This window comes from Melospiza georgiana, chromosome 12 (assembly GCF_028018845.1).
Source record: "Melospiza georgiana isolate bMelGeo1 chromosome 12, bMelGeo1.pri, whole genome shotgun sequence".
NCBI classification, from domain to species: domain Eukaryota; kingdom Metazoa; phylum Chordata; class Aves; order Passeriformes; family Passerellidae; genus Melospiza; species Melospiza georgiana.
Window position 1 is genome coordinate 19,146,072 of NC_080441.1, and position 15,840 is coordinate 19,161,911.

At 53.0% G+C, this 15,840-nt stretch overlaps 1 protein-coding gene across 7 annotated transcripts in view; it reads right to left on the bottom strand.

Annotated features, from left to right (window-relative positions):
• LOC131088536 (H(+)/Cl(-) exchange transporter 5) overlaps positions 1–15,840 on the bottom strand; it is a 28,251-nt gene that overhangs the window by 1,548 nt on the left and 10,863 nt on the right. For 2 of the 7 annotated variants that reach the window (XM_058032670.1, XM_058032671.1), the window contains exons 3-12: positions 10,630–10,784; positions 9,471–9,570; positions 7,974–8,158; positions 7,385–7,507; positions 6,758–6,964; positions 6,388–6,468; positions 4,635–5,177; positions 3,870–4,056; positions 1,976–2,374; positions 290–506 (exon numbers count right to left, since the gene is read on the bottom strand). In XM_058032670.1, coding sequence (XP_057888653.1) covers positions 290–506; positions 1,976–2,374; positions 3,870–4,056; positions 4,635–5,177; positions 6,388–6,468; positions 6,758–6,964; positions 7,385–7,507; positions 7,974–8,158; positions 9,471–9,570; positions 10,630–10,784 — 2,197 coding nt within the window. Of the gene's footprint in view, positions 1–289; positions 507–1,975; positions 2,375–3,869; positions 4,057–4,634; positions 5,178–6,387; positions 6,469–6,757; positions 6,965–7,384; positions 7,508–7,973; positions 8,159–9,470; positions 9,571–10,629; positions 10,785–13,512; positions 13,593–15,357; positions 15,443–15,840 lie in introns of those variants that run through there. The other 5 variants (XM_058032674.1, XM_058032673.1, XM_058032675.1 and 2 more) reach the window with 5 other exon arrangements.

Below are 15,840 nucleotides of genomic sequence, written 5' to 3' on the forward strand. Positions count from 1 at the left end.
GGCAGGGCCACTTGAGCCCCTTGCAGATGCTGAAGAGTCTTTTGGGGCTCAAAGTGACACCCCAGAGAAAGTACTGCACCCTCTGAGGGTGGCAAAACACTGACACAGGCTCCCAGAGCAGCTGTGGCTGCCCCGTCCCTGGAAGCGTCCTGGGCCAGGCTGGCCAGGGCTCGGAGCTGGGCTCTCACAAGTGCCTTTGCCAGGCAAGAGCTGCTCCAGATCCAGCCCCAGCTGCATCCCAGTCCCCTGTGCCCTGGGAGCAGGGGGGTTCTGGCCCCAGGGCTCCTACCCGTTGTGAGTGACCAGGCACTGGCGCAACCCCAGCTTGCGGAAAATGTCCACCACGATCTCCATGGGCGTCTCGTCCGTCACCGTGAAGGGACTGAGGTCCAGGATGCTCCTGAGCTTCAGCACAGACGGGGAGCTTGGAGGCAGGGGGGGACAGTAGTCAGTGAAACAAATAATTGAGGTGCTCACGATCCCATCCTGCTTCTTCCGGGCGTTTTCTGCAAAGAGAAATATTTGAATCAGTATCAGCACTCTGTTCCTTTTCCACACAGAAGAGTGTTCCCGTTCCTCAGCTCACATTTAATGGCCTTAGATGTCCTTTCCTTCCCTTTACAGAGCTGTTCCCACCCAAGGAGGCTGTGATGGGTTTCCAGCCATTCTTCTAAGGGAACCATGGAATCATTAAGGTTGGGTAAGATCCTTAAGACCATCACGGTTAACTGACCAGCACCACCACCATGGTCACCACTAACCCATGTCCTCAAGTGCCACACATTTTTTTGAACACTTTCAGGGATGGTGACTCCAGGGCAGCCTCTGCCAGGACTGGACAACCCTCTCCATGAAAATATTTTCCCCAATATCCAACCTAAACCTCACCTGGGCACAACTTCAAGTCTTGTCCTGTCACTCATTACCTGGGAGAACCTCCAAGACCTCCAAATTTCCACTGCAGGATCAGCACATCAGCTTTGCCCAAAGCCATGGCTGTTGCATCTCATTGTACTCTGGCCAGGTAAATACAAGTTCTGGAGACCTTTTAACTTCCCAGTTTTTAGAGGAGGTAAATAAAATGCTTTGTACTTTCATGAGTCACTGATTTGGGTCCCATGCAGAGCAGTTAAAGGATTATTTTTAAGCACTCAACGACTGGCACAGGCTCTATGGATGTCATGAGGGTCAGGAATGGAAAACAAGTCAAGTGCTGGCTGGCCATCCCCCAGACCTTCCCAGCAGTGCACACACAGGTACTGTGGGTACCTGCCACGCTGCAATCTGACATCAGCCTTCCAAGGCTTCCAGGGAAGGGCCAGGTCCAGCAGCCCAAACACCAGGCTGGATATTCAGAATACTTGGAATATTTGATCATGAAAACCCAAATCCCATCCTGTGCATCACTGTGCACAGCTTGGGGACAGGACCACTCTTAACGAATCCCTGGAGATTCCAAGGAACCCAAGTGCAGAAACTCATGGTGGTACTACAGAAGGCAGGCAATGCACATAATCTCCTGATGCACTTGTTCCCCTATTTTATTCCATATTGTCCCAGGCAAGCAGTGACAGGGCAAGAGGACACAGCCTCAGGCAGTGCCAGGGGAGGTTCAGGTTGGACATTAGCAGGAATTTCTTCCCAAGAAAGCTTGCTAACAATTGGAAGAGGCTGTCCAGGGAGCTTGAGTCCCTATCCCTGGAGGTGTCCAGGGAAGGCCTGGATGTGGCACTCTGTGCTCTGGGCTGGTGACAAGGTGGGGATCGGACACAAGTTGGACTCAATGATCCTGGAGGGCTTTTCCAACCTAAATGATGCTGTGATCCTGTGACAAGCCCCCCTGTCCTTCACATCCAAGGCAAGCAGAGCCCACCCACACTGCTCAGGGATGCACCAGCTGGCCCAGCCACCAGCACCAGGTCAGTGACAGTGGCATTAATGACAGCACCTTCACCCGGGCAGTGCCACCCCTCACCGATGGAAATGATGAGGTCTCTCCTGAGGACAAAGCCCACGAGGCACTGGGATGTCTGGGACACCACCACGGGGTAGCCGCTGTAGGTGGTGCTGGTGACGATGGTCTCCACGTCCTCCACGGTCATGGTGTCCTGCGTGATGACCGTCAGGGGCGGGTCGCTCTTGCGCGGCCGCATCACGTCCATGGCGCGCGTCTTGTGCGAGAACTCCTCCTTGGCCTCCAGGAAGGGGTACCCGTTCAGGCGGATGTGCGCGTCGTAGATGCCCTCGCGGCCGATGGCGTCGGCCACCCACTTGCTGGTCATGGCCGCTGCCATCAGGGGCACGATGTACTCCAGCCCCCCGGTGAGCTCGAACATGATGACCACCAGCGACACGGTCATGCGGGTCACCCCCCCTGCCAACACAGCACGGCTCGGTCACCCGGCACTGTCGCAGACATTTCTCCACAGAAATCCTTTCTTTCGGATTTCTGTGTCTTCGGGAGGCCAGAGGCCTCCAAAGAGAAGGTAAACAATTATTATCAGCTGCTGGGGAATGCAACAGGGACACCTTGATTGGCTCATTTTCTATGTTTATAATTAAGGGCCAATCACCAGTGCAAGCTAGGGGACTGAGTCCTTGGACACAACTTTGTTATAGATTCTTTCTTTCTATTCTTAGCTTAGCCTAGCTGCTCTGCAAACCTCTCTCTATATTCTTTTAGTATAGTAATAATGTATTATATATAATATCTTAATAAATCAAGCCTTCTGATTCAAGAAACAAGATTCACCGTCTCTCTCTCACCAGCTGCGACCCACTCAGGCGCGGTAATACGGCACTGTCACAGCAGCCCCCACCTCTGGAGAAGGGTGGTGCCAGCACGGCTGGGCTGCCCCGCTCAGCAGCACCAAACACAACCAGAGCGGCACCAAAGCCTCTGTCCTGCCACAGCACCTGGCACGGAGCTCAGGGTCTCTGTGGGGTTTTGTCATGGCATGGTTTAATTACACTTTTGAGATTCAAGTCCCAAAACTACTCTCAAATATTTTACAGGAGTTTTGTTCCAATATCCTTTCACCCTTCAGTGCTGCCCAGCAGTAAACAGAACCATTAATGAAGTCAAAGTGTATTTATCTTCCGTCAATTACATGGAATCAATCTCACAAGGGTCTGGGTTTGAAGAAACCTTGAAGTCTATCTCATTCCAACCCCTGTCACAGGCAAGGATACCTCCCACTAGATTGGGTTGCTCAAACAAGGTGTATCCTTCTCTAAAAAGGCCAAAGATGGGGTTTGGGGGCATGTTTTTAGAGGAGAGTTTCTCCTGATAAAGTAGTCCATTAGGACTCCTGTACTATTCCACGGATGAGGGGACTGGGAATTGTGAAAGTGAAGTTCAGTCACATGCACCCAGTCTCTCCAAGTCAGCCAAGAGGAAGAAGTGTTACTGAAAAACAGAGCACTTAAAAGCAGAATTGCATCATGAGATTTAAGGCCAGAACAGGAAGTAAAATGAATTAAAGCCCCACAGGAAAATTCAAGTCCCTGGGCAGCCTCAACTGTTCTGGCTCCCACATTTAGGAGCTCCCCACTGCAGCTGCTGTGCCCAGCACTGGGCTGAAGATGGCAAAAGAACACCACCAGGGTGAGGAACACATGGCACGCTCTATTACAGAGCTTCCTGGGGTTCCTGAGGTGACACCAGCTCTGATGGTCAGTCACAACCACAGCTCTTCAGCCACAAAATCACTACAGGGTGGAAGGAGATCATCTTTAAGGTCCCTCCCAGCCCAAACCATTCTGTGGTTCAAGGACTAAGGCAGGGATAACCTCTAAGATCAGGGAGTCCCACCATTCCCCCACCACAGCCCCTCTTCCCAGCCCACCCAGGCCCAGCCCCAGCTTACCCAGGCAGGCGGCAGCGCCCACCATGGCGTAGAGGCCGGGGGTGATGCAGTCGGCGCCCGGGCTGCACCAGCCGCTGAAGATGGCCCAGTCATGGTGGTAGAAGGCCAGCTGCTCCACGGCCACCCCCAGCAGCCGGCCCGCGATGGCCCCCACGGCCATGCTGGGGATGAAGAGCCCCGAGGGCACCTGTGGGAACACGGGCACTGAGCAGCAGAGCCCAGGGACTGCACGCAAGAGAGCGAGGCAGAGGCTGTGCTGGAGCTGAGCTGGAAGGGACATTTGAAAAGTCATCTAGTCCAACCCTCCTGCAATGAGCAGGGACATAAAAACTGTCCATCAGCTCACATCTGGGAACTACACCTGCAGCTCCAGAGCCTGCACCGAACAACTTCCAAACCCTCTGAGCAAGGAACAGCTCCAATTATACATTAACAAATTAAGACACTGATTGCTTTGCAATTAGCTCTTTCATCTAAATCACATATTTATCAAAAAAGCTCGAGGCAGGACAATTTAGGAGCATTCTGTGTCTGGAAAATGGGATGTGGAGCCCTGAGGCACCAGTTTTGTGACTGCATTTGGTGCCCACAGTCAGGCTGCAAGATTTCTACTGCCCTCAGGTCCAAGCAGCAGGACAAACAACTGCAATCTGTCCCCTTCTGACAGAGCTTGGGGGAACACATGTCTGGTTAGAGAGGAAATAAAACTTTAAGGGTCCTGAAGAGCATGGGAAGAACATGAGCTCCTTTACAGGAAACCCTCACCTTCATGCCAAAGGTGAAGATTGTGATGAAGATCTTCATGATGAGGGCCAATGCCAGCTGCCACATGGCCGTGTACACGCCGGGGCCAGCGGCGCGGTCGGGCAGATCGTCCCCCTTGGTGCTGTTGAAATCGTTCACATACTCGCAGAGCTTGGACGAGTCCAAAATGCCACAGTCATTGAAGAGCTCCGAGATCAGCTCGCTGGTGCTCATCCTGGTGTACTCGTTGGGGAAGGCCAGGATGGCCGTGATGGCCGTCACCACGATCACCTCCAGGACCGGGTACTTGCCCAGACGCGTCGTCTTGCGCCGCCTGCACCAGGCGATGTTGCTGCGGATGAAGAAAGCTCCCCAGAGCCCACCAAATATCCCCAGCAGGATGAAGGGCACCAGCTCCAGCAGGTGCCACGGCATGTGGAACTCCACGTAGAAGAGCACGAGGCGGCTGTTGCCGAAGGGGTTGATGGAGCGCAGGGTGAAGGCGGCGACCAGTGCGGCGAAGAAGGAACGCCAGAGGGTCTTCAGAGGGAAGTAGTAACTCACCTGGAGAGGAGAACCAAGCACATTTGGTCACTTGAACACTCAGCATGACCCCACTGCAGGGAGTAAAGGCAGGACAGAGATCCATGAGCACTGGTTCATTGCCTGCTCTCCAGCCAAGCACCCCAGGCTTGCTCTGGAGCCCAGTTCAATGAGCACTTCAGTGAGTGGGATGGGCCCTGGCCTGCAGCACGTGCATGTGTCCTCTGTGATCCCTGGAGCGACTCACTTGGGTAATAAAACCTGTCACACATCAGCCATGGGCTGAATTTAGAGAATTCTGTGGCTCTGCAAGGTCCAAAGTACCAAACAGCAGTGCCTGCCATCACTGCCACCAACTATTGCTCAGCTGAGCAAATCCATCCCTGCCTCCCTCTGAAATCCATCCCAGCCCTCCTCTGAAATCCATTCTGGTACTCTCCTGAGCTAAACAGCAATGGTCCTTTCACATCCAGATCAAGAGATTAAGGATTAGGTGGTCCTTGGGCAGAAAAGAGGATTGATAAACCAGAGAAGTTTGTTCCCACATGTAGGTGTAGAAGAAGGGATTACAAGTGACCTTGCCTCTGATAAATCACAGTTGTACTAATTACCAAAGAAGAATAGCCCTGCCCTTAATGGGTTGCAGCTGTGAGTAATAAAGATAAGTGTGATAAAAGGGGTGGGTTGGCCAGTCAGGGAGAGTCTGGAGGAAGAGGACCTTGAGGGAGAAGACCTTGTAGCTATAGCGGAGCCCTGAGGAAGAAGGAACAAGGAAGAGAGCTGCTGCAAAAGATCTGCTGTGAGATCAGTCTGGGTCTGATAGACTCAGAGCCTGCTGTTGCAGCCTGCAGTCATAGCTGAGCTAGGTGAAAGCCTGTGGTCAGAGGCAGCAGGGAAATACTTGCAGTCATCTTCCAGCAGGAAATAGCCAGCAGTTAGAGTCTGTCAGAGAAGACAACAGCAGGAGTTTGCTGCAGTCACTCAGGATGGCTAAGCTGTAAAGAATAATAAACTGGAACCCTTTTCATGTTGTTAAATGAGAGTCTGTGTCTTGGCTCATTTCTACCCCTAAAGAGAGGTGTGCTGCAACACCCAGGTACCCTGGGGCACAGCTGTCAGGAGAGTGGACAAGGGAAAATGGCCTCAGGCTGTGCCAGGGGAGGGTCAGGTTGGACATCAGGAGGAATTTCTCTACAGGCTGTGCTTCTAACCCACAGCATTCCAAGGTTACCTCCTCCAGGCTGAAGAGCACTCCTCCAATGGGAGCTCCAAAAGCCACAGACACACCGGCGGCAGCAGCTGCTGACAGCACCTGAGGGACAGACAGAGGCTCAGCCTCAGACTCCTCAGCCCTCCCAACCACCCCCCTTTTTCTGGTTTCTCCTCACTTAAATTTGTACAATGTTTATCTACAGCACAGTCAGCTAGGTCTGACCTGCTTTAAGGTAGCAGGGAAAAGGTGGAGTGAGCCAATTCCTTAAGAATGAGCTCCAAAAAAATCAGTTATCATGACAGGACCATTTAACCCAAAAGAGAACCATTACCCTCAGCCCCAGAGCCCCAAGCCCAGCTGGCCTCCCCAGGCTGGGGTCCCCACGCACCTCCCTGCGCTTGGCCTCGTTCTTGCGGTACTTGGTGAAGAGGTGGCACAGGATGTTCCCACAGCAGCAGGCCACGTGGACCAGGGGCCCCTCCTTGCCCAGGCTCAGCCCCGAGGACACGGCCAGCACCAGGGTGATGGTTTTGATGACCAGCGTCCACTTGCCCAGGTAGCCTCTAATGATGAAACCACTTAAGATAGTTTTGATCTGGAAGTCAAGCACACAAAGCTCTACAGGCTTTCATTCAAGCCCTGGGCAGAGCTCCTGATTTACTGCATGTTCCCCATCCTTTCCTACAGCTAACAAGAGCTATCAAAAGTGAGAGTCCATAAGAATATCTCTCCATGCAAAGGCAGGAGCAGCCATCTGAGTCCTTCCCTGAGGGCCACTGTCCCTGCTGGAGGAACACCTGAGCAGCACCTCCTGCAGCAATGCCAGAACATCTGATTTTCCAAGGGACTGCACGGAGACTTTAGTATTAGACATGTTTCAAACAGCTTGGTAAAACACCTACATATGAAGCCATCACCTAAAGTGGAATCTATTATTCCATAACATGCATGTGTAAATTTTGGGTGGTGGATCCCTACCCCACCTGAAAAACAACCCACACTCATTCTCACTCACCTCTGGGATCCCTGAGCCACAGGCATAGGGAGCAAAGCCCTTCACCAGGAGCACAGCAAGGAGGGAGAACATCAAGGCCCAGATAACATACATGAAGTAGTTGAGGATATATGCAAAGGCCCCCTGAAACACAGAGGAAATTGCCAAAATCAGATGGTTTCAACTGAAATCACATCAGACCTGGGCACTGAAGTGAGCACAGTGAATCAGCAGGACACCACACAGAGTTACCAGCTAAAAATGGAGGGACCTGCCCTAAGTCTGAGGTTTCAAGGCCAGGTTCCATTTTCTGGGTTACCAGCCATGGCATTCTCCCAGAACATTCATGGGTAAAATACCCTCTAACAGCACATCCTGGACACAGCAGTGGCACACTGCACCTGTAAATGTGGCAGTGTTTTGCCTCCCCACATCCCCTCCAAGGACAACACCCACACAACCTGTTTATTGACACCCCTTTAGGGCCCCAACAATAAACCACTGAACCACCCAGAGCTTGGACTCCTGGCATCCACATCATCCCAGGGATGCTACACAGGCTGGGCAAACAGGGAATTCAGCACCAAAAGCAGCTCCAGGCACCCATCACCTCTCCATGGCCAAGGATCAGCTGGGACCAGCTCTTCCACTCAGGACACTTGTCCCTGTCGGTGAAGGTGGTGTTGGATTTCCAGCAGCAGTGCTCATGGTTGAACCAGAACCCTGCCAAACACACTCCTTCCTTCAGATCTGTCATCCAGTGGGCAGAGATGTCAATCAGACCTGCCAAGGAACCTGGTTTAAAGGGAAAAAAACCAAAATAATTTAATGAGCACACTCAAACACCTGAAGGTCACAGTCTGCACCACCAATTTTGGACTCACCTCCCAACACATAGCAGTTTGGTATTTCTGCCTACAACTCATTTTTATTCTATGGAGAGCTAAATGAGAGGATTTGCCTAGTTTTGAATAATTTCAATACATTGAAAAGAGCAAGTCAGGAAACAGAGCGTGGCTGATGATGTTTCAAAGGCTGACTGTGTCCAAACCCTGCCCTGCATCACCAGCAATTAATTATTCTCAATAACTGTTTGTTAAATACAACACAGCAGCAGTGGGAGGCAGAGAGGGATGTCCCACATTCCTGGGGGACTCAGACAAAATGTGTCACCAGGATCCAGGAGCTGTACCAACAACAGCAACACTGTGACAGCAATAACTCTGAATTTGGAGAAAACATTTCCAACCCGAATTTAAAAAAAGAAAATTAAAGGAGGGGAAAGTTACAACTGTGCCAAGTAAAACAAGGCAAGCAGAGCCAGCACAGAAGTCAGGTTTTAAGAGGAATCTTCAAGTCCCTTTTGTTAATAACTCCTCCAATCCCAGAACCCCCACACCAAGGCAGAGGCCAGGGACCTCTGATCCACAGAAACAAGTGGCAGAACAAGCTCCAGAGGCTGCAATAAACATGCAGCAAATCCCCCAGTTAATGACCAACTGGCCAGCAGCTTTCCTGGGTAAACATTAACACAAGATTTCCCTCCATCCCTCGTGACAGATGCTTGCTGCTCCCCATTGGGAAGATTTGTATCCAAGTGATTTATTCCTGCTGCCCTGGGCAAAGTTTGGTTCTAAGAAATACAAGAGGTCTCAGACAACTGAATTCTGAAAGACATCTGATTTCCAAGCAACACCTCTCCCTTTTTTTATATATCTAAGTATAGACAGAAAAAAAAACCAAAAAAAAGAAACTGCTGGCAGCCCCTGAAATTAACCCCATGAGGAGCATTCAGCACAGACATTCTCAGTGTTTCAATCAGCTCTATTTTAATGAATGTTTTTTATTAATTTCAGAGTTCTATGCCAGTAGCAGACCCAGAGCAGTGTCCAGGACATCTCTCAGCCTCAGTTTTGTATTTTGGTTTTGCTCAAAGCACTTACAAAATAATTCCCTGTGAATTTACAAGGCAGCAACAGAGTCCTTGGTGTCAGCACAAGCCCTCACTCCAAAATCCTGCTGCTCCAAGGATCTGCCAGGCCTTGGGGAGGAATGGATCCTGATGCTGCACTGCAGGAATCAGTTTTACCTGGAGGTTTGCTCTCACCTGCCAACAAACCAATAAGGAGCATCAGCAGCCAGCCAGAGAAGGCGTCGCTCACGCTGTGCAGCAGGGCCCAGGTGGACTCTTTGCTTCTGTTGGTGATCTGGGACAGGGTTTGCAGAAAGAAACAAAGACCTGTGAGGATTCTGATCCACTGTAGTATAAATGCTCTAAAACTACTTGGTGACACTGTGACTCTGCTTGGAGGAGGGAAAGAAAAAGCACCTGACAGTGGCTGCTGCTACAGCTGCTGCAGCTCTGGGTGTGGGCAGCAGAATGGATCAAGGACCATGGAATCCCAGAACGGGTCGGGTCGAAAGGGACCACCCCCTGTCATGGGCAGGGACGCCTTCCACTATCCCAAGCTCCATCCAACCTGGCCTGGAACACTTGCAAGGATGGGGCAGCCACAGCTTCTGTGGGCACCTGTGCCAGGCTCTGAACGGTACGGACAGAGATTGGGGTGGCAGATTTAATGCCAGCAGAGAGGAATGGTCCAGCTGGGAACTGGGCACTGGTGGCACTGGGAAGTGGGACTCAGCCCTGTCCCAGAGGCCTGTCAGTCTCACTGCTCCTGACAGGCAGACAAAGGGTGACAGAACAGCCATTGTGTGCCCAGCTGCCTCTCCCAAGGGAAACGTTCCAGCTCACAAAGCAAGGCAGGAGCAGGCTGGGCACATGGGTGTTTCAGCTAAAGTCCCCCTTGCACTCTGAGCAGATTCCTTTAATTGCAGAGTGCTGTAGTCTTGGGAAGGAATTCTGGAAGAATTGAACTCAGTCTTCCCAAACAAAAATACTCCCATAGAAAGAGCACCATTCACCAGTGCAAATGTGAGAGCAGAAAACCAGACTGGTTCTGCTCTCTAAACCCCCATTTGGAATCAAAGCCTTCAGAAGAGAAGCAGCAAAACCAAAACACTGCAACATGTTGGATTTAGTGCTCCTTTTCCTCCAACTGAACTCTCAGCTCCCATCCTAAGGGCAATCCCTCCATCCCAGGGGTCTCCAAGAAGAGCCTCCCTACCCCAGCAAGAGCCACACATGAGTTATCCTGCACTCAGAGCCAGCGAGGAGGAGGAGGAGGAGGAGGAGCAAGAAGAGCAGGAAGAGGAGCAGGAAGAGGAGCAGGAAGAGGAGCAGGAAGAGGAGCAGCAGTTTTTACCTCCCTGTGCCTGTCTCGGTCCCTGGACTTCTCTCGCACCCAGTCTATGGTGTTGAAATCCTCGTAGGTGCCCACGCCAGGCAGAGGCTCCTCCAGGAAATCCATCATGGTGCTCGTGCCGTTCATCCCTCCTCCATTATATAAGGAGAAGCCTGCTGGGGGAGGAAGGGGTAAAATTGAGCATTTCTTAGTTTTTCCTCTTTTTATAAAAAACCAAAAGTCATTTAGGAGGAAAAATCACAGATTTCAATGGAAACAAAGAGCTACTGAGGTGTTTCCTGAGCTGAATACCACAGGCACATGTTCCCAGGTGATCTGTGCCAGGGACACCATCCCCAGCTTCAACAGATCACCTGGAGATGGGGTTGCTCTTGGAAATGACTGTTCAGAGCAAAGTAAATCACCACCAGCATCTAGATGGTGCCTTTTCCCCAAATCCAGGACTTGCTAGAAGGATATTTTGCCATTTGAGGCAAGCAGACGGAGAGGAGAAAAGGAATATTTAAGACTTCCAACAGAGCTGAAGGGTATCCCAGGTAGATCTGGCAAGGATGAGAGCAGGATGGGCAGGAATCCATGATGGGAGCAGGGAAACAGGGAAAGCAGAAAGTGGTACCAAATGGGGGCTTGGGAAAACACCTAACTGGAACTTGCAGCTTCCCTCAGGTGAGAACTGAGCCAAACAACTGGGCCTCCTGTTGAACCTGCTCCAGTCCATGGAAAACAATGCTTAGGTTGGGTGTACAGTCCCCAAATTTTGGTTCTGGAAGACACTTTTGCAGTCATTCAGAGGGAAAAACAGAAGAGCAAAAACCAAAATCCAGTCAAAACTGGAAGGTGGGGGGAAAGAGGAGGGTTACAACTCCCAGACAGAAGGATAATGGTTGATACTTGAGCATATTTAGCTTGCAGATAGCACGGGGGCAAAGGTGTCTCCAGATGAGAAAAATAAGGAATTCAAAGAGCTGCCCTCTGCCCCATCATCTGAAGCACGAAGGGAAAAGAGCTGTGAAGTCTTCCCAAGCCCACCTCCCAGATTGCCACAGCTGCAGGAAAACAAGATGAGTCATGTACAGAACTGACAACCACCACAAAATAACCCACTTAAAACAGCTCCTCGCTTCACCTGGGACAAAAACAAAAAGATGGAGTTCTGCAGAGCTCTTCCAAATGCTGAGTGCACAGGCTGTGAGGGCCAACTGCACTGGGAGGGAAATGAGGCACATTTTCTGTGAGGAATCCCTGGTTTTAACAGCATTTTTGAGATCAGAAGCTTGGAAATGCAAAATCAGTATCAAGGCTTCCAGAGATTTCCCCACTGAAACATCCCCGCAGGAAAGCCTAAATGCTGCTCTCCAAATCTGATGGATCAGAACCTCCTGGAATAAACCATCCTGACAGCAACATGAGCAAGGGGAAACATGGAACACTGGAAGTGCCTGGAACTCCTCCTGCCACCTGGCTGGTGCTGCTCCAAGGACATGAGAGCTGCCTGGCACAGGTATCCAGAGAACGGAGCCCCATCCTGGTCACCTGAACACCTCCCAGCTGCAGGAGCAGGAGCTGGGTTTGTTCCCACAGGAATGACCCCTCTCCCAGAAGCACCCCAATCATCCCTGACTCTGTGCTGCAGACAGCAGGCTCTCTCTGGCTATTCCTGGTTTTTTTTTTTTTTTGTTTTTTGCCTATCTACCAAATCTTTTCTAAAGATAAAAGATACAGCTGTCCTAAAGAAAAGTATTCATGCAGGAGAGTTAACCAAGCTAATAGAACACCCTGAGAAGCATTTTCCATGAGAAGATGAGATCAGGCACATTCCATGCTCACTCTCCTGGAATGACTGCCCAGAGCAGTGACTTTGAGCTGTCCTGGGAACACTCTCCCAGCTCAGAGCTTGCCCTGGAGCAAGACCCTGAGGCACAAAGCAAGCACAGAGCTGCAGTGACAGAGGGGCTGCAAGTCCTGGTACCCCCAGCATGATCCTGATGGCACCTGCAGGAGCATCCACAGCCCCAGTGAGCCCATGGGCAGATGGGATGGGCTGATCCCACTCCAGACCAAGCAGGTGCAGGTTGGAGCCTGATCCTGCTCTCCAGGATTCCTGCTCAGCCCAGCCTGCCCTCCTACAGCACCGGGATTTTTATTCCCAAAGGAGAATCCCGAGGTCTCCAGCCACAGACAACTGTTCATTTGACAGATGACACTAAGAAAACATCTTGACATTTTTTTTTCAGGGGTAATCCAGCACTATGAAATGGCTGACAGCCATAAATATTTATAAAGATCTTATTTCCTGCCTCAGCTTGCTGCAAATCAAGGATCCTAGGATTCCTAGATAGGAATAAAGGAGGAAAAGGAGCACCGTGATGCCCTGCCAAAACACATCCAGGACAATTGCACAGATCTCCCTGTTCGTAACATCCACATCTCCAAATCAGAGACAGTGAGTGAAAAGTGACCCTGTCACAGCTCATTTCAAACAGAGATTTCTCAGTGTTCTGATCACTCCTCAGAAGGGGTTAATTAATGCCCCACTTCAGACCCTGCCGAGCTTAGGAAACCCAGGCAGCACTTGGTGAAGTTCCAGGCTGTGCCATGTGCCACCCCACAAAGCCACAGCGTTTCTGCCTATCCCATCGGTGCCAAGGGACAGCCACGGCACCTGCAGAGCTCCGTGGCTGCCTCCCTGCCCCAGCAAATCCCAGAAATGGGGGGGGGTTCCCAGGGACAGTGCACAAACAACCATTACACAGCAGAAATGCCACAGCCCACCCAGCTGCTCCACCACCCTGATCTGGCTCTGCTGCCCCGGGGCGTGCACGGGCACAGGGACACATTGCCCTGGCTCACATCTCCTCCTCCTCCCTGCAAGGGTCTCCTCACCCCGGCTCAGGCACTGCCCGTCCCGCAGGAGCAGCTCCGGGGCTCTGTCCGTGCCGAGGCCGGCCGCAGGGGGACATGGCCGGGGCTCACAGCGGCACTCCGTGCATCCTCCTCCTCCTCCTCCTCCTCGGGCTCCGCCGGGCGATCCCGCAGCGCTGCTGGGCCCGCCCCGCCCCTGGCGTCACCGGCACCGTCACCAGGGCCGGCCCCTGAAACTGCCACCAGGGCCGGCCCCTGCCACTGTCACCAGGGCCGGCCCCTGAAACCGCCACCAGGGCCGGCCCCTGCAACCGCCGGGGACACTGCCACCAGGGGACACTGCCACCAGGGGACACTGCCACCAGGGCCGGCCCCTGCCACTGTCACCAGGGCCGGCCCCTGCAACCGCCACCAGAGCCAGCCCCTGAAACTGCTGGGGACACTGCCACCAGGGCCAGGCCCTATAACCTACCAGGGACACTGTCACCAGGGCCAGCCCCTGAAACCGCCACCAGGGCCGGCCCCTGAAACTGCCACCAGGGCCAGCCCCTGCACCTCACCAGGGGGACACTGTCACCAGGGCCAGCCTCTGAAACTGCCGGGGACACTGTCACCAGGGCCAGCCCCTGCCACTGCCACCAGGGCCGGCCCCTGCAATCGCCGGGGACACTGCCACCAGGGAAAACTGCCACCAGAGACAGCCCCCGCAACTGCCACCAGGGCCAGCCCCTGCAACCCACCAGGGGACACTGTCACCAGGGCCAGCCCCTGTAACTGCCGGGGGAACACTGTCAGCAGGCCCAGGCCCTGCAACTGCCGGGGACACTGCCACCAGGGAAAACTGCCACCAGGGAAAACTGCCACCAGGGCCAGCCCCTGCAACTGCCACCAAGGACACTGCCACCAGGGAAAACTGCCACCAGGGCCAGCCTCTACAACTGTCACCAGGGCCAGCCCCTGCTACTGCCACCAGGGCCAGCTCCTGAAACTGCCGCCAGGGAGACACTGTCACCAGGGCCAGCCTCTACAACTGCCACCAGGGCCAGCCCCTGCAACCGCCGGGGACACTGTCACCAGGGCCAGCCCCTGCAACCGCTGGGGACACCGTCACCAAGGGGACACCGTCACCAGGGCCAGTCCCTGTAACCCACCAGGGACACTGCCACCAGGGCCAGCCCTGTACCCGCCAGGGGACATCCCTGGACCCACTGGCGCAGCTCCAGCTCCTCCCTGTGCGGGGCCCCAGGGCTGGGCCAGCTCTGCAGGTGGGGTCTCACCTGAGCAGGGCAGAATCCCCCCCTCCCCTGCTGCCCACGCTGCCCGATCAGCCCAGGGCACAGGGGGCTCCCAGCATCATGGCCAGGGCAAGCTGAGCTTCTGATCCACCAACAGCCCCACGTCCTTCTCCTCAGAGCTGCTCTCCATCCATTCTCCTCCCAGGCCTGATTTGTTCCTGCCATTACCCCAACCCAAGTGCCAGTTCTGCTTCACCCAACAGCCCAGCCCCAAGGATCCACCAGACCCAAACCTTAACCATGGAGGGACACCCAGACACGAGCACTCTGCTCACCACCTCCCACATGGGACGCTCCCTGCTCTGCAGCCCATTCCCAAAGCTCTGCCCCAAGTCACGCTGCAGCTCAGGAAAGCACATTTATCAACAGTCTCCTGACAGTGGTGGATCACTCACTGTGCACTGACAGACAAACCCCTTTCTTTTCCCACCCAGCTGACATTTTCCTTACTTAGTAACTCCCAGGAACGCTCTTTGCTCCGTCTTTGCAGCAGGCAGGCAATGAATTTTCCTTTTGTCCTCTGGGCACAGACTTCAAAAGCTCTCCCAACACACAGCAGCCTTTATCTCACCTTTATTCAGTGCACGCAGAGCTCAAAGGGGCTGGTGATTAAGTTCCTCGGGCTCCAATTTGCTGGTGATAACTTGTCATTCAAGCATTGTCTGGGAGGCTGAAACTCTGCACACTCCTCACATTGACTTTGGTCTCCCTGATAAAAGCTCCGGGTTCTGTGTGAGGTCAAGGAGGAAGGCGGGTGAACGAAGCAGGGGAGATGAGCCAGCTCAAAGCTCCCACTTCAATTTTAATCTAATTTTAAATTTGAGATGGAGAATAACTTGCTGCTAAATCCTGTTTGTGCTTAGTTTGTGCTTATAAGCACCAGGGAATCACTGAGGGTAAACTGGGCACTCAGACCTCTGATTATGGAGTCACAGACAGCTCTGAGTTGGAAGGGACTTAAAGCTCATCTCATTCCACCTCTGTCAGGGGAAGAGACACCTTCCAGTGTCCCAGGCTGCTCCAAACCCCAGTGTCCAGCCTGGCCTTGGACACC